This window comes from Ictidomys tridecemlineatus, chromosome 9, assembly GCF_052094955.1.
Source record: "Ictidomys tridecemlineatus isolate mIctTri1 chromosome 9, mIctTri1.hap1, whole genome shotgun sequence".
Classification (NCBI taxonomy): domain Eukaryota; kingdom Metazoa; phylum Chordata; class Mammalia; order Rodentia; family Sciuridae; genus Ictidomys; species Ictidomys tridecemlineatus.
In genome coordinates this window covers 144,169,383-144,187,782 of record NC_135485.1, presented here as the reverse complement: position 1 = coordinate 144,187,782, position 18,400 = coordinate 144,169,383, and the positions used below count along the sequence as shown (strand labels likewise).

At 39.9% G+C, this 18,400-nt stretch overlaps 1 protein-coding gene across 2 annotated transcripts in view; it reads left to right on the top strand.

The window, feature by feature from the left end:
* The window catches only part of Fat4 (FAT atypical cadherin 4), a 168,323-nt gene extending 159,114 nt beyond the window's left edge, over positions 1–9,209 (top strand). The window contains exons 17-18 of one of the 2 annotated variants that reach the window (XM_078022134.1): positions 7,579–7,676; positions 8,943–9,209. In XM_078022134.1, the coding sequence (XP_077878260.1) occupies positions 7,579–7,661 (83 nt within the window). In that variant the 3' untranslated portion in view covers positions 7,662–7,676; positions 8,943–9,209. Of the gene's footprint in view, positions 1–7,578 lie in introns of both variants that reach the window. The other variant, XM_021734063.3, reaches the window with a different exon arrangement.
* Positions 9,210–18,400: the final 9,191 nt, after the last annotated feature.

Sequence of the window (18,400 nt, the reverse complement as noted above, 5' to 3'; positions counted from 1 at the left end):
AACTACTATTTAACAATAAACCCTTTCTGTCTTGAAAAGTCTTCCCTAATCTAAGCAGAAAGCTGTGGGCGGACCCATTGATATGAGGAGAAAATATCTTTATCTATCATCTATCTATCTATCTCTCTGTGTCTCTCCCTGATATGTTTTCTTTTTTAATTTTAAAAGAGAGTTTTGAATAGCATTTCAAAAAAGATGATGGATTGGGTCTGTTAATATAATAAGCTAGCAAAAAATATATTTTTAAAATGCATTTTAAAATGCAGAAAAAAATATATTTTCATTTGAAATTTTCTTAATTTATGCAGCTTTAGATCAAGAATAGATTGAGTCCAAGACATGCTCAGCAGATTTAAAGCAACAAAGCCAATTATAACTCACAGACAGCTTTCTATTCATATTAAAGAACAATTCTTGGCCTTGCTGCATTTAGTGACTACTTTTGAAGAGGTGTTTGTGGCATATAGAATTAGAAAGTAGCTTTGCCTTGTAAATTAGCTTGTGAGTCTTGTTAACACACCCCTGCTTTAATTTGCTCATGTTAGTACTCTGGGCCAATCACTATGGAAAGCTCTGAGAATAAAAAAGTGACTCTTGCCTTCAAGAAGCTTGCAATTTTGAGTGACTGGATTCTTCCTCTGATCAGTACTTATTTGCAAACTCTGTTTTCAGAGAATTACTGAGGTATTTCAAAAAAAATCTGTATTTATAGTAATGTGCACCCCACATGCAATATAATCAATGTAATCAATTATTTCCTAAACTTTGGCAATCAACTGCATTTTAAAAAGCAATTAAAAATAGATTTTAGTAAACTTTAAAGAGTATTTAAGGCAATTTCCACTATTTTCAGCATTTCTTACTTTACACTAATTATATGAGATTAAATTACCTTTCCTGGTATTTAAAAGCTATTGCCACAAACTAACTCACAGCTTTGGCCATCAAATCCTACTGATTTTGAAGTTGGTTCATTTGGTTTCAGGCTAATACTTTGTCATAGATGTTGGTATCATCTCCAGTAAAGAGCATGTGAGTTCACCCAGATCGATCATGTTCTGCTGAGTTTGTGGTAAATATAGCTGATGTTTAAATTGGTTCAAATTACTGAATAATTACTTCTGACATCTGTCTAGCTGTCTCAAGGTTCCCTTTGCCTTCCTGTTCCAGTGCCATTAACTTTCCACTTTAATTTTTCTAGTCCTCACACAAGTTGTTATAGGACCCATTTGTGGCAATATTATGTGGAAAGAGACAGTCAAAGCTTTGAAGTTAAAAAGGAACCCAAATGATTTTTTTTTTCTGACAGTTTTGCTTTTCCAATAATATGTTTTTCTGGTTATTCTGCAGAAACTGAATAAAATATCTGTGTCCTGGTTTTGCTGCAAATTTCCTCTGGCAACCTAATTTCATGTTACACTTTAACACTTTCACTTAAAAAGAACTACACATATTCTAAACCGTGCAAATAGCACAAAATTTTTTATAGACTGCATGATCATCAGGAGATAATTGCAAAATACAATCTAATGCAGTCATGGTACACATAATGTTACTTTCATTAATGTCCCAAAGGGAGTAAATATATCTTTATATACTAGATTCTAAAATGCATTTTAGAACAGCAACTCCCTACATTTTTGATAATATTAATCAGAAAATTTGGTTTTGTTTTGTGGCAATATCAACCCAACCAAATGTTATATTTTGTTTAGTAAGTTAAATGCCTGTATAAAAGCAAAAAACTTTTATAATTTTATTGATAACATTGTCTAACAAAGACAACACAGAATGGTGAATGAGGTGCCCCTTGCAGCCAGGAGTAAAACATCCTGATTGTCATATCAACAAACATTGAAATATTTTGGAAGTACTTAGAATTTTATCTCTCATGCTGTGTCTCAGTTTCTGGGACAATTGAGACTTTTGAAAGGCAACTTCAGAGACAAGCAAAGAAACGAATTTCTTACTTTTTTTTTTTTTTTTTTTTTGGTACTGGGGATTCAACTCAGGGCACTCGACCACTGAGCCACATCCCCAGCCCTACTTTGTATTTTATTTAGAGACAGGGTCTCACTTAATTGTTTAGTGCCTCGCCATTGCTGAGACTGGCTTTGAACTCACAATGCTCCTGTCTCAACCTCCCGAGTCTCTGGGATTATAGACATGCATCACTGCACCTTAAAATTTTCAGATTTTTAAGCTAAGGTAATATCTTCAATATTTCCCTTAATATTAAATTTTTTTTTATTCAGGATCTTGACAAGGCTAATTAATAAAGGAAAGAAAAAAAGCAGTAAATCTAACAGAGTCCATTGACATCCTATGAAAGCAACTATGCTATGGAAACTCACATTCACACACAGACCAACACAGCGAATAATGGTAGCACATCTAAGTGAAATTTCATGCATATTTTGTACGATTTGATGTTATGGAGACTTGAGAACGTATTTCAATCATTTTAAAACAAAGATTTAAAGGAAATGACTTGGTAGCGAGTATGCAGTGTTCTCTTAGTTCTAAAATGATGGGATGTGATTCTGGGGTTTCACATGAGGACAGAAAGGGAGGAATTTGCTTCTGAGGGGGTTCAGAGGGTCTTCTGCAGGGCAGATGTTAAAGCTGAGACTTCAGAGGGGTCTGCCTGGTGAAGAGCTCAGAAGACTTCCTCACACAGGCTGGAGAATGAGCAAGGCCATCACCAAAGTAAGATGCCCTGCTCCAGGAACTGGGAAGGGCCAGGGTGGGCAGCATGGTCAACACAGGAGAAGGCAGTCAGAGGTGAGGAGGAGAAGTGCAAGCAAATTCCCCATCTCACAGCCCGATGAGGTCTTTGGATCTTACTCAGCACCACCCTGAACCTTCTCACAGGACAGATCATTGCCCCTCAACCCCATTTTCAGTTGCTCAAACATTTTAATCCTAGAAGACAGATATGAGGTTGGATAACAGACACTTGTACCCTTGTGCTCACAAGCAATGCAAAAATCACAAAACATGTTTTTATATTCTTTTTTTAATATATTTTGAAGAAAGACCACTGAGGACCCTTATTGCAAGCATTTTTCTTTCACACGCTTATGGAATATTCATGAAGCGCTTAATTTGTTTAAGCCACTTTCAAACCATCGACCTAAATAGGAAATTATTATCCAATACTTGGGTCCTATTACAAAACTTCTAAGAGGTTTGAAATTTAAATATATTTATGAAATTATATTTAATCATCAATTTTGCTTTGGTAATTTAGTTATTTTCCAATAGTCTTTCAGCTATTGCAACATGGTAGCTATGAAATAAGTAATTAACTTTCCCACCATTCCCCTGAAGATGTGCCATCACAAGCCATTACTGGGTGAGCCTGTCATTTCACTGTCATTATCACCATTTGAGACCCTGCCTTTTGCGCTCAGCATCACCCCAGATCCTTTGCTTTAAAGCAGTGAATTGCTGCCTTCCTGCCTCACACCAGGCCGTCGGGTCCTCCCATTTCTCTGCCATCTTCTGTCCACCCAGTGTTTGATGCTGGCCCCTCTGCTGGCAGCCAACCCATTTTATCCCCTCTCATGACAGCCGTCTGGGCCTCACGGTCATCCAGTCTGAATCGTATTACTGGAACGTATTTTCATCCTCTGCAGTTGTGCTCCAGAGACTGTACCTTTCATTTTTATTCTAACTCTGGAGGATTTGCTTTCTTTCAAATCAGGGACCCATTAAAATTAGGGTAGGAGAATTAGGATCACTATTGTGCCAGTCTTTCTGTTTGGGGCTCTGCGTGGATAGTTTGCTGGCGTGGGCTAGGGGTGGTGGAGTGGACAAAAATGCTGTATTACAAAGTCCAAGTCCAGGGGCGACCTGATCTCAGACATGACACTCTTCCTCCAAAAATCAAAAAGGAAAAGAATTTGACAAGATGACTTAGTCCTTTGAAAGAAGATACTATTCTTCTTAGTTTTGTTATAAATGCTGAGGCCCAAAGAAGGTGACTTCCAATCCCCACAAAGATGATAAAATGTCACAGGCAGGATTTGAACCAAGTTAGTCTAAAACCTCTGTTGTGTCCGTTCCACTCTGTCATGAGAAAACACGGAAAGGGTGGAACGCGAGAGTGATATCTTTGGCATTGAACTGAAAGCGCTCAAGGAAAACTGAGCCAGGAATTTTCAGGTTGACAACAGTGGTGTTGGGATATTGATCTGGTAACAACACATGTTATCTGAAATTAGGAATCAATGTTAAAGAAGCTAAAGAAAATGGAACATCAAAAAGATGAAAATTGAAGAGTGATGTATAGAAAAAATAATCAGAACATTCCAAGTACCTTACGTAAATTAATCTACTTAATAAGTCAATCTACTTCAGCTTCACAACAACCTTAAGAATTCATCAATTTAGTCCCTGGTTTTCATATGAGGAAACAAAGCCCTGTGACTGGTGAAGAGGACACCTGGAATTTGAACAGGGTTTGTCTGAGTTCACAGTCAACTCTAGAACTAAGTCTGTCTAAACGTTCCTGTGGGACCAGGTTCTGTCCTGCTCCTGTCCTGCTGTCACCAACTCTTCTTAATGCAGTCACCCTTGCCGTCCTTGTCCTTTCTGCTCTCCAATAGCCTGGCTTGTCCCCAAGCTCTCACCCACTGTTTCTTTGGCTTAAGAGGCTGATGAGGAGCCAATGTGCTTCTGCAGCCCCGTCCTCCTTGCGGTTCCTGTAGGCTGTGAGGAGAGTGGTAACAACACCTACCACTAGGGTGGTGTAGACATGCAATGGATTGACTTATGCAAAGTTCTTGGAACACAAAGTGCCTCCCACACAGCCAAGTGCATTAGCCTGGAGAGGAGGAAGCTGATCATCTTTCTCCAAACACAGAGCAAGCAGCGAGATGACTTTAATACAGCGTTTCTCTTCTAAGGGAGCAAGCTCCGTGGTTTGTATCCAGAACAAAAAAATGAGCTCCTGAGACACGTGGCTGTCAATACTCATTAGATTCAAGATCATGAGTTCAAACGTTCGAATATTTCCTATCCAAAGTCTATTCTTTTCAGAAAGCCATTGTGTACACATCGGTCGACCTTCTGTGGCTCAGGTTTCTCTCATGTTGAAGGGGTTTGCTGGGTTCCCCTGCAGTTTGCAGCCAGGCCAGTCGCAGTGCGGGCAGAAGCAGCAAGGGAGCCCAGGTGGCAGCGGTTTCTCTTCACTATTTAACGTCTCTCTTAAGTGCCAGGCTCATAAGTCACCCTAGAGCTTCTTGGAGAACCATTGCCCTAGGGAGCCCTGGGTCATGTGCATATATTATTGCTCATCAATTTTTATTGTGAGCGGAAGGATACTTCAAAACTGGATTAAAAAAACAAATTTTGGAGAACTGGATTGTTATGAAATCCCAAGTTTCCTTGTGCCCAATGTCTGCTGATTTCAAAAATCATCTACACCACCATCCGTGGAAACTGATGATAACCAGCATTTACCTAGTACGAAGTCCCAGGATGATTTTAAAATGTGGCATTGGAGGTCTCATTTCTCTCTCCCTGGTTTGATTGCATGATTAATTATCGTGCTTATTTCTTTTGTTCCTCCTGCATTCTCAGCAGTTTCATAAATTGACATTTCAAGATACCTTAAAGGGCCACAAATAGGGAAGGGAAAAAAGAATATTTGGCTCAGATGATATGTGAAGTATGACATATAAAACAAGTCAACAAAAACTGCTGGCACACCACCCACTGGAGCTCTGCGGGTGGGTTGTGTGTGGACAGAGCTGCAGGTGTGTGTCCTTGAGGACCCCCTACTGACCTCTTTTGCACCCACCACAGTCTCTTGGGGCTGTGGTTGTGGGGCAGCCTCAGCTTGAAGCTCTGTCTCCTTCTCATCTTCCTCTAAAGATCACCGTGGTCCTGCGCTAGGTGGTCCAAGTTTTCTGAACGGCTGTGTCTTCACGCCTCCCAAGGATGGAGGCGGGCAATGACCAGAATGCACGGGAACAGAAGCAGACAGGAAAGCAAGATGCAAGCCCAGGACCGTGCTTTCTTTTAGCTCTCCGTTCTCCATGTGTGGATGCTTTACCCCCAATCTTTCTGAAGTCTAGAAAAGCCATTTCTCATTTGAAAAGAGACCCATCTGAGACATCAAATTAGAATCTGCTTCAAAGTAATAAATTACATTTTCCTGATTTGGTATTTTATGTGTGTGAGTGAAGACAGAATAGAAAATGCATGACATAATTCTTAGCGAGTTCTGCCTTTCAAATGACATAATACATGGTCCCTAAGTACAAGAGGGAGAAGGGATTTTAAAGCATCATGACTGTATTTTTCTTTTCTGTTTTTGATGAAGGAATAAAGATCTAAGATGATCAGAGAATTAAAAAAGCAGATGGTTGAAGACAAGATTTATTGGGGTATTAAAAGAACTTTCTTGTATATGACATGGTGTCAGTTAAAACACACAGACATTTTACGCTTCTTCTAATGAGTTTAAAGTCCCAGAAAATGTTTTTCTTAGACATTGGGAGTGAGCTCTTGGAGCCATGTCCTGACTTCGGAGACAGACAGCTGCCAGTCCCACCTCCTGGGCCTAGCAGTGGGGTTCCTGGTCTGGATCTGCCTGATAAGGTTGTATGTGTCTGGATAACTTCACACTTGGACTAATATCTTTCTTCTCTGACACTGCATTGGTATTTAGTAAACAGTACAACAGTCTTAAAAGGTCGCAGGGATTTTAAAGGAGACTACTCTTAGTATTAAAATGCATTTAATACAAATATTTTATTTCTGTTTCTTTAGGACTTAACTGTGTTCTGTATTTCTAACCCTCTTTGTTTATGCATGGGGTATAAATTCATTTAAGCAATGCATCTATTAATTTATCCATGTTACTGAGTCAAAAATCAGTATGGGAAGTAAACTGATTCTCATTCCACTCCTCATGGAGACAATGTGGATTAGACCTGCAGGCAGAGTAACAGCCTAATAAAAATACCTATCCTAACATTAGCTTTTATAGGGAATATCTGAGTGATCATATCAGGTCCTTGTGACTTTTGGCCAGTCTCAGAGACATGAAAATATGTGGCATTATATTTTTTATAATCAGTTATAAATTTTCTTCATCTTTTCCTTTGTGTCCCATCAATATCTTTCTGAACATGTTAGGAACTTAGTTTTAGGATCAGGAAAAAATGAATTTGCTGAGTTTAGAAAATGCTTATGGGATTGATTGTATTATCATCAAAATTTTGCTAAACCGTCCTGTAAGGCTATAAGTGTAGGAAAGTAAAACTTCTCACCTCGCTGACATGGGACGGGCTGTGTGAGTACAGTTAGACAGTGAAAGGTGACTCCAGCTAGGTGTGGCACTTTTTTAAAAAGGGTTGTTTTTTTTTTTTTGTAGTTATAGATGGACAGAATGCCTTTATTTAATTTATTTATTCTTATGTGGTGCTGAGGATCAAACACAGTGCCTTACGCGTGCTAGGCAAGTACTCTGTCCCTGAACTACAGCCCCAGACCTAGGTGTGGCACTTGTGAGCAAAGGTTTTAAGAGCATCCTCCAGATTCACTCTCCTCCTTTTCTTCCAGGAGCTCAGTCTGCACATGATGGAGTCCTCCTTCCACCGGGGCGTTGGAAGGAAGGAGTGGAGCAGAGCAGCCCGAAGACATGAATGGGAATGATTAATGTGAGTGAGGATAGACCTCCGTGGTGAGCCCTTGAGTCAGTGGGTGATCTGTCACCATGACACAGCCACTGAACGCTGACTCATGCCGATAAGCTAATGAAGCAAAGATGTGAGTGGCTCCCAATTTCAAGTGAATAATCCAAGATGTTCTTAGGACTAAATTGAAATGGGAACATCATGTGGTGTAGAAATTGCAAAGCACTTTATATTCTTTTATTACTTGCATCAGCTTGTTTCACTGAGATATCTTTGTGTACAGTAATATAAATATATTAACATAGAAAGCCATAATTTTACATTCATCTCCCAATAGATGAGAGCAAGTGAGAATTAATTTGCACCCATTTTTACAGTGGTGCACTTAGCCATCTGTTGACTGAATTATTAATGCTCTCACCGAAAACATGGGTTGTTGTTCCTTTTCCTTTGGCAACAATTAAGAAGCACCAGTTTGTAGATTCTCCTTCTTCCTGTAATACAATTTTAATTTATTTTCTATCATTAAAAATTATATTACAGGGGAACATATTAAAATATTCAACAGAGGCTAATTAGCTGCCTGTGTTTTATATGCAGTAATAATGCTTGAAACTATTTCTAAATTTAATAAGTATACTCAGGCTGGAGCAGAACAAACCGGTTTTCTGAAGTTAACAATTAATCCAGACAAACCAAGTGACTTATGATCCCTCATAGACTTTGGAGTTTCCTCCCAACTCTCATAATGCTTAGTTTTCTAATCAGCAAAGGATCAAAATTACAAAATTTTCTTTTGCCACTATATAAATTTCCCCAGTGGTGATCACCAAAGGAACAATCAGCAGTGAACCAGAGAATCTGGTAGCAGATATTGTGATTTGAGCAAAGTATATTTTAAATTAGCTAATTTGTTTGGTATTTTAAAAGTCAAGAACTTTAAGACTCAAAATTTAACTTCTCCAAAAGAGTGATTTCAAAATATTTTGATTAGCAATTGTCTACCGCTGTTGAAAGAGACCTTTTTGGTGAAAGACATGGGATGGGTCATGGGCCAATAAAAAGATAATTTTATCCCAATGTCAGTAGATCATTTTTTCCTCCTACTTTTATGGCAAATTAAAATCACCTATTTTATTTCCAAGGAAATGTGAGTTTACTAAAGTTGGATAGCTTAGTAGCAAACCAGATAGCTTTAAAATGCATTCGGTGGAATCTCTGCAGGGTTTGAATTCGAATATCTTCGACTAAACTACACTTATCACAGAGAGTACGTTTTCCTACCTCTAGGTAATTAACAAAGGCCAAGGTTTTCAAGAAATGGAATCTGAAGAAAACCTGACATTTTGCACAACACTGATGGAGTATAGAAAAAAACATCTAGAACAAAACTGAAAACCCATTCAGTGTTCTGGGTCCCAGGGGATAACCAGCCCTGGTCTTGAATGCTCAGAGAAGTTTTTCCATTGTAACATTTTTGGGATGAGTATTTTTTCCTTAATGGTAAAATAATTCTCTGTGTTCCTGCGACTCTCATTAAACTCTTCAAAGAAAACACTTGCTCGCTTTCCTTTATTGTTACATTCCTTAGGTACAAAAGCCTGGATTTGATTTTTTTGTCATTTACTATTTTTCATTTGCAGTAATTCTTTCCTATCAAGAAGTCAACAGTAAGGGCTGGGATGTGGCTCAGTGGCAAAGCAGTTGTCCAGCCTGTGTGAGTCCCGAGTTATCACATTGCAAAAAAGAAAGAAAGAAAGAAAGAAAGAAAGAAATCACTATGATCTCTTAATAGAATATATCTAAAACTAGTATGATACCTTGCTTTGGGTGGAGAATTTCTATAAAAATATTGTCTTTGTGAGGCTAGGTAAACTAAAAAGAGATTCTAGAACTTCACAATAAGTTAATAGCAGTTTATATAAACCATCTGGAGAAAATGATTCCTGAACTTTAGATCATCAGTAAAAATAGCATCACTTTAATAAGAACAAAATACTTTAAGGAAGGACATAAACAAATTTTATTTTTGTAAAAATTTAAATTAATATAAAAACATTCCTTTCAGGTGAGAAAATAACTTTTATACATCATGTTGAGAGAATAAAATTTATACTTTTAAACCTGGTATAAATTATTAATCACCAGATAAAATAATGAAACTTCACTGGAATTATGGATTGCAAAATATGTTTAATTATTAAAACTGCTTCTTTGAACAAATATAGTCTACATTTTTTTAAAATAACCAAATGAATCTATAAAATCATAATTTCATAAGTTGTAGCACATGACAATTAACTGTCAATACATTTGATCAGAAATATGCAAGCACCCTCCAGAAGTTTATTTCTTCCTGATATTTTCCATAGAAAAAGACATCCATGTGTTTTCACAGAGTGCTCCTATTTGTGTATGCCAAAATAACCTGTGAAATAAGAAAAGCTCAAATTCTCTACCTTATGATAATATGTGCCAACAACATTCCTACAAATTACTGTGAATAAAAACTTAATGAAAATGGCCAACGTTAAGCCAAAATATTGTTTATTGGAACGGACAGAACCATAGGGAGTTATTTGATCAGATATAGACAATTTTTCTGCTGGGGGTGTAGGAGGCACCTGGTAGAAGGTGGCCATTGACCATAAAATCAGCTGGATCAATTTGCAATACTCGTGAGGTGTTCCTCCCTGTAATACTTCCCTTACTTCCCAAGTTCTGTCTGCTGGTGCAAGGGCCACTCACTTCTTCCCAGAGATGGGCAGCTGGAGGTACCATGGCTAGCTCTGTGTAGGGCGCCCTGCTTGCCTTGGTGGTGATTAGTGACTTCAGTGGCCCTCTTGGAGACAGGCCAGCGGCTCACATACCATGGCTGTCTGGGCCTCCTCTCTATAAGCCTTCAGTTCAGAGCCTTCTGCATGGAAACAGACCAAGGTGGGGGAAACTGAAGACGCCTGTCGGAATCCTATACTCTGGGTACTTGGTAGTTTGTTTGTACATTTTAAGAAATTATGCTGGGCCTGGTGGCGCAGGCCTGTAATCCCAGTGGCTCTGTAGTCAGAGTCAGGAGGATCACAAGTTCAAAGCCAGCCTCAGCAATTTAGCAAGGTACTAAGCAACTCAGTGAGAACCTGCCTCAAATAAAATACAAAATAGGGCTGGAAGTGGGCTCCGTGGCCAAATGCCCCTGAGTCAACCCCCAGTAACAAAAACAAAACAAAAGAAAGATAGAAAGAAAAGAAAAGAAATTAATTCTGTGTGGAACAAGAAAAAAAAATCACACCCTTAAACCATTTTTCACATAAATACATTTAGTCTTCCAGGTTCTAATCCAACCATTTGTTTGTTCCATGCATGTTTATTTGTTGCTTCATTTATCCAGGGGACAAAGAGGTGGGATCCACCTTCAGCATCTCCCTCCAGAGACACTGCCAGCCTGTGACTCAGGGGTTTTGTGTGCACTAGAAAGGGAAGGGTGGCCATCACCGTGACGGCCTGCAATTTCTACTGCTGCACATTAGTGTTGAATTCTGGGGCTTAAAACAACACAAGATCATTGTCTTACAACTCTGGTGGTCAAATCCAAATCCAGTTTCGCTGGGCTATAATCAGGGTGTTGGTGGCCTGCATTCCCTCTGCAGGCTCTGGGAGAGTCCTTGTCTTGCCCCCTCTGGCTTCCCAAGACCTCCTGTGACTCTTGACTCTCGTGTTTCTCTCCTCTCGACTCTGTTGCCACCTCTCTGCCTGCTCTCTCCGACTCTGGTCCTGCCTTCTCCTACAAGGATGCATGAGATTGTATTGGGCCCAACTGGGTAACCAGGATAACTTCCTGCCTCAAGTCCTTAGTCACATTTACAAAATCCCTTTGACACCAGGCAGTGCACTTAGAGGTTCCCAGAACTAGGATGTCATCCTTGGGACCATTATTCAGTCCGTCACAGTGGCCAGTGGTCTGAGATGGAAACGAACAGTGGTACATGCAAAGCTTGGTGAGCGAGGTGGATGTCAATTGTCCCAGGCTGCTCTGCGTCCTGCAGGAAGGATGAGGCTTCCATTTATGCCATGCGGCATCCTGGACTCTCTTGGTTTGCTAGTTTGTTTTAAATTTAAGGAAAGCGATTTACATGACGTAATTTATGTTAGTTGTTCTGTGAACAGTGAATTGGAGCCAAGCAAGAGTGAAATAAGTGCTTACTTGTTCTCTGTGTTTTCGTATGTTCTTTTGGAAATGAAAGCATTTGGAAAGTGAAATAAGTACCCATTTAAACTGATGTTTATGAGGTAGAATATTTTACCAAGTATATGGTAAAAAAGAACGATAAATTTTAGCCACTGTACTAGGGAAGTTACCAATTGTGATATTTGAGAAATTAAGGCCATAGTACACATGAGATTTTTCTAGAATTCATGAGAAACTCTCAGGAAGTTCCTGGGTTGCTATAGATTGTTCATTGAAAAGAAATAGTCCAACATTATCTAATTAAACCAATTATTCTACGACATGATAGTCATAGTTGGAGTTCTCTGCCATATTTTTTTAAAATTTATTATTATTATTATTATTATTATTATTATTATCATCATCATCATTAATTTGGTACTAAGGGTTGAACTTGGGGGTGCTTAACAACTGAGCAACATCTGCAGCTCTTTTTATTTATTTATTTTAATTTTGAGACAGTGTCTCACTAAGTTGCTGAGGCTGGCTTTGAACTTGTGATCCTCGTGCCTCAGCCTCCTGAGCTGCTAAGATTATAGGTGTAGGCCACTGGATATGCCATAATTTAAATCATCTGTTTAATTTGAATATGATTTCTGCAATACCTTTGCATAGTTAAATGCTTATTTTAAAAAAATGCCCTCTAAACTATGTTTCACTTGGTTTGATGAACATGAACGGTACAGGTGACAGGTTGACAACCCTAATCAGGTCCTGTGATTTCTTCATGTAATTTGTGTGGAAAATAATTTGCCTAAAATTCTAAAACTGGGGGGCCAGATGAGTCCCTTCCACATCACTGGTGTCCTCTTTTGATTCCAGCCACTGAGAAAGGGTACCTCTAGGCAGTGGTAGTACTGGTACTGTGTTCTGAAAGATCCCGTGTGGCAAACTGGGTTTGGTTCCTGCTATTTCGAAAAGACTCACCGCAGCTGTAACAATTCTTTCAACCTGTAACAATTCTTTTCAACAATTCTGGTTCTGCCACCAGGAGAAGTCTCACGGGAGCTGTGTTCACCTCTAGGGCACAAGATTCAAAGGCTGATTGTTGACCTCTGCCAATATGGAAATAAAGCCTCTGTGGTTTTAAAACAGTTTACACAACTTAAACTGAGAACTGTAGACAAGGTGAGGTAGATTCTATCATCAAACTGTGTTTCACCAGTGCCACACACCTGTCCCCTAAAACTTCTCCCCAACCTCCTATGGCAGGCTTGCATGTCTGATTAACCCCCCATCCCACTGCAACACGAAGTCCTTTGCCCACCTTGATCTGTCTGAAGCCATATAAACCTCACCACTTAATGAGCTGCCCGTCTTGGACATTCAGTCCTGAATTTGCACATACAATCACGTCCGGAAGTGAGCACACAGCCAGCTACAGGTGGGCTCTGCCTCTCTGGCCACAGCTTGCTTGGACTTCTATCTTCCTGGTGGTACATCCTTAGGTAAGAAGGCTGGACAACAACAGAAACAATCACAATTGCTCCACAATAATTTTCCATCAGTCGGTTTTTAAGATCAGGGTGATCCATAAAGGGGCCAACCATGAAAACTTCTGTGATACTTTGAAAATTTCACAAAGGTTAATCCCTTTGATGAACTTGATTCTAACTGTTCAGCAGAAAACAGGGACTCTCACAGAAAGAGGGGGCCTCATAATAATGCAGCTTCTCTGGGTAACCAGTCTTCACCTCGTGATTAAATAGTCTGGCTCCAAACTGCTCAGCACATTGTTTTTCTACCCACAGCGTGAAAGAAAAATCATCTTTGTGCCAACCCCACATCATATAAAATGCTAACAATGTGTTGAGTGTGACTTAAGAGCCCATAATGTATTTTTCATGAAGGTAAGGAAAATCCATTAAGGAGATTAATTTGTGTTTGGAGAGCTTACCTCTCTACAGCCAAAAATATTTGCTCTGCTAACTGTGGTTTGCTGATACACTATGATAGCATGGCGGCCCAGTAATGGCGCTGCTGTGTGCACCTTGTATTTTCTGTAGATGGATCACTTATGAATTATTAAACAGCCATTTTTCAAAGGGAACTGGAGATTCGGTGCTAAAACTTTCTTTTTTTCTTTTTGATAATTATTATAGCTAAAGGTTTAAAAAATGTGTGTATGGCGGGGGGTGGTATTATAGGCCTAATGATTTCTTCGGGAACATTTGTATTGTGGAAAGCTGTTCTTTTACACCTAGGTACTGCTGTTTGGCTGAACTTTCTAGGAAAAACAATTGTCGTGCCTATGATAGATTGTTTAATTGTTCAGCAGCATTATGGATGAAGTCACTTGATAATCTTCTTAGAGAAAGATAATCAAGTCAAATTCTGCAGTTAACCCCCGCACTTCCCCGCCCCCCCCACATCTGTAGGGTAGAATTTAGAAATAAAAGAATGACTCTTTTATAATTTCAGTAATTCCAGTCAATTCCAGTCATAGGGACTGGTCATGAGGAGAGGAGGGAGGAGGAGAAGACAGTTTTGTTCTTCTGTGGCTTCCCAGCTCCCAGCTCCACTGTTTGGACATCTGCAGGGATTCCCAACTTTGCTCATTATGATCCCTGGAGGTGAAAGGAATACAGATGGCTGTCCCCTGAGTTTCTGACCCTCCTGATTTGAGATAGAGCCAGAGGACTATGGAACTCGAGGTGTTCCAATATCTGGCCAAGGTCAGTGATCATTAAACTAGAGAGGGAAGAAAAGATCCAATGGAGTACCTTGGCTAGAAATGGGCAGGAGGAGTAGAAGGGAGAAAATTCAATATTGCTATTTTTTCTCCAAAACCTTTTCATTAACCAGCTGGTGTTCATATTTTCCACTTTGGGATCTTCTGCTCACGACGTCTTGCTGCTGAATATTGTTATTAACTGAAAACACGTAGCACCCAAGGCACGAGGGTCTTGTTTTTGTCACTGCCTCAACACCCAGGACCCTCAGAAGGAACCAGAGTGCTGCCGAGGTCTGTGTAAGATACTTACTGCTCCAGGGTCAGATTTGGTAATAGAATCAGCCTGTGCTCCCTTTTTCATCTCTTCTGGATGCAGAGATTTTCCTCCTGGAAGAGTGGAGACGTTTTTCTAATTTAGGCAAAAGGGCGACGCAGATGAGGATAGACTTGGAAGGAAAGGAAGGCTCGTGGTGTAGATGAGATCCCTGGGCGACCCAACAGAGGTGCCCTTGCACCAGCTCTGGACTGAGTTCAAGGAGAGGCCTTGAACCCAGCAGCAGATCTTCTCAATTCTGTCTAGCTGCGGGCACCCACAGAGAGACTTCTCACCCATCCAGCGGCTCCTGAGGCCGGGGAGGAGGATGCTCAAGGACTGTGCAGCAATGGCAAAGAGCTCCCAGGTCTTCAGAGACTGCAGGATGGGGTGCAGTCTTACTGCATATGAAGTCTCTGTGATAATCATCCTTCTATATGTGAGGAGTCAAAGCCATACACACAGGTGTTTGAGATAGCTACTTTTGCTTTAGGTGACTTCATAAAAAAAAAAAAATTCCGCTAGCTCTTGTTGGAAAGAATTATATTAGACACATAGAATCTTTAAGGTTTATAGAGATGCATGCACACACCATACACACACACACACACACACACACACACACACACAGAGGACACTTACAAACTTAGAACCCCAGATGCCTTAGCCAGCCGTACTGGAAACATGGAAAAGAAAAGGGATAACACAGCAAGAGGACTACGAACGTGGGCTCTAGAGTCAAAGTGAGTGCAACTTTAATTCTGTGTGCCCTTGTTGACTGACGTAACCTGCTTCACCCCATTTTCCTCCGTTGAGCAATGGGGATGATAGTGATCAAGGTACCTACTGTATGTGGTGGTGAGGGTTAATGGAGAGACTCCACATGCAGAGCTGAGCTCAGAGTTTGACCCATTAGTACTCGGTGCAAATTGTTTATTATACTTTTTATTAATAATTTCTCAGTCTCAGCTTAAAAAATAAATACCTTAACATTAATCCTTTGCCAACTTATTACAAAATGCTCCAGGAGTATCTGCATTACAAAGGAGTCCTCCCCACCAAGGACCCCGTTCTCTTTAAAATTTTTCAGTTAAATAAAATTACAGGCTTGGGGAGGGCTGGGTTTCTGAAATGTTGGCAGGGGGCCTGGAATTTTAAAAAAATAATAATAATTCTTATCTCTCTTTCAATCATCAGAGCCACTACAATCACTGCCAAAACACATCTTTGTTACCATAGAGACCCACAGAGATACTCATACATTAAATAACAAACTTTACTCAATGAGAACAGAATTGAGGACAAGGTCCTCCTGTTGAAATTCCTGAGTTTGATTTAATTTTGCCAAAAAAAAAAAAAATGAACATGAAGGAGATTTGAACATATGGAGGCTTCTGCAAGATTGATCATAAAGCAAAATTTTGGTTTTGAAATGTAGTATAACCTCACACTTCTGCAGCGGAATTCACTGTGTACAATTAGAAATTGTATTTTCTTTTCTAATGAGTTCCCTGCACAGCGGTGCTCTCCACAGATGTTTCTCGCCTTCCTTGGAGAATACAGTCAAGAGATTTTTCTGGATGCCTTCAGATAATAAAACACCCTTTGGTGGCCCTAATCCCCAACCATCTCAATTCATAATGTACTTTTATTATGTTAATGTGTCCAGCAGTATAAAATAGTCAAAATTCTTTAGTCTTTTCAAAAGAAAATCTCCTGGTTGCTTCCAGTTTTCCCTGTGTGTGTGTGTGTGTGTGTGTGTGTGTGTGTGTGTGTGTGCTGGGCGGGTCTCCATCCAAGATGCATGCTACACCTACTCAAAAGAAATCCTCCAAATTCCTGGCAGTCCTGCCTTTTTAATTTTATCCTCTAATATCTAAACAGGTGAAGTGTGTTAAGAAATGCATTAGCCCCTCCCTTTGCCGTCCTTCACAGGTGTTCTTGGACCTCAGATTTGGAAGCTGGGAAAAGCTGGGGTCCGTGGTTTGGAGGTTTGTTTTACATGTTTTTCTCAGGTCTTCGTATTCAGTTGGCCATGCTAAGCCGTGTTTGCCTGTTTTCTCATTAGTAAAGCATCATTTAATATGATGGGGCGGCCACTCTCCACTCTGAGAAAGAAATGTGAGACGTTACCGGAAAAAATTAATACAGCTGTACTGAGCCCTGTAGGTGTTTCCTGTCTTCCACTTTCTGTTCTTTTCCCTCTTCTTTCTTGTCTATAGAAGTAATAAGAACAACAGCTAATAAGGCTTTCTGTGCCTCAGGCAAAGGATTGCAGTGTACACGTAACTCTGAAACCTGGCCCACACATTCTGCTCAGCAACATGGAACACCCCACCATGATGTATAGCTGGAGCGCGGCTGCGAACCAAATGGGATGTCTCAGGAAATCGATGCTCCAAGGCCCCCTATCAGCATGGGTATTTATCAGCTTCCATTTTCTGAAAGAACTCTGAACCAGTCACGCACAGTTGCCATGAGTAAATCTTATTTCAAGAAGAGTGGACAGGCATTTTGTTCACATAGGAATCTGGGAAATGGAAATATTCCATTCTTTTTCTTTTACAAACGGCAACAGCGACACCTCCCACCTGTCAGAGCTAGAATGTACACCAACAAGAGGGTAAGAGATTTTCCCATGCAAGCCAGCATGCTGGGCCCAGGCTCCTCCCGGGGCTTGCAGGGCGCAGGAAAGTCCATATGCATGAGGAAGAGACTCATTAACTCCATGGCAATCTGTGCTTCAAAGTACCTATTTTGTGGAGGATCAAAAAAGGTTATGTGACTCTCTTTCTAATCAACATTTTCAAAATGTTAAAGTAGACTTGTTTTCTTTCTAAAAGGACAGGGAGAAAAAAAAAGCAGAGATAATTCCTGCTAATAGTGTCAAATACACTTACAGGCAGAGATTGGGGAATAAAAAATCTTATGTGCAGATTTTCAAGGACTTAAAGCTTTTCAAATAAATGTATGCACCATTAGAATTCACTCGGCTATAAAGGCTTTGATCTTCCTTTAAAAGAAGCAAGGGGGAAAAGGGGACTAAAGAAAGAAGTGAGAGAGTGAAGCTGTCAGCAATTTGAATGCTGCCAATTATTACACCCGTTATAAAGAGCTAATTAAACTCGATGGCTTCCCAGAAGAATCATTTTTACTCTTTTTGTGTTCTCTTTTTATTTGGTACTGTAAAGGAACTTGATTATTGATAAGACCCATGTTGGAAGCTGAATTGGTAATGTTTTACTAAAATAATGGGGTAGGGTACTTGGGCCCAGACTGTACAGGATTCTGACGTAGGAATTCCAGTTTCAGTCTCAAGCCTTAAGTCCAGTTTCAACAGTTTGTAAATAAAATGTAGAGTTGTGAATTTATATTTACTATCTCTAGCTCTCTTTCTCTGTTTTGCCCAAGACATACGATAATCTGCTTATTACTATTTCCAGCAAATGAATAATTATTTCCAGCTATAAACTCAAGATCTGTGGGACAGTCAATAAACTCATTCTTATCTCCCCACCTTCATTTGTCATCACGCCTCC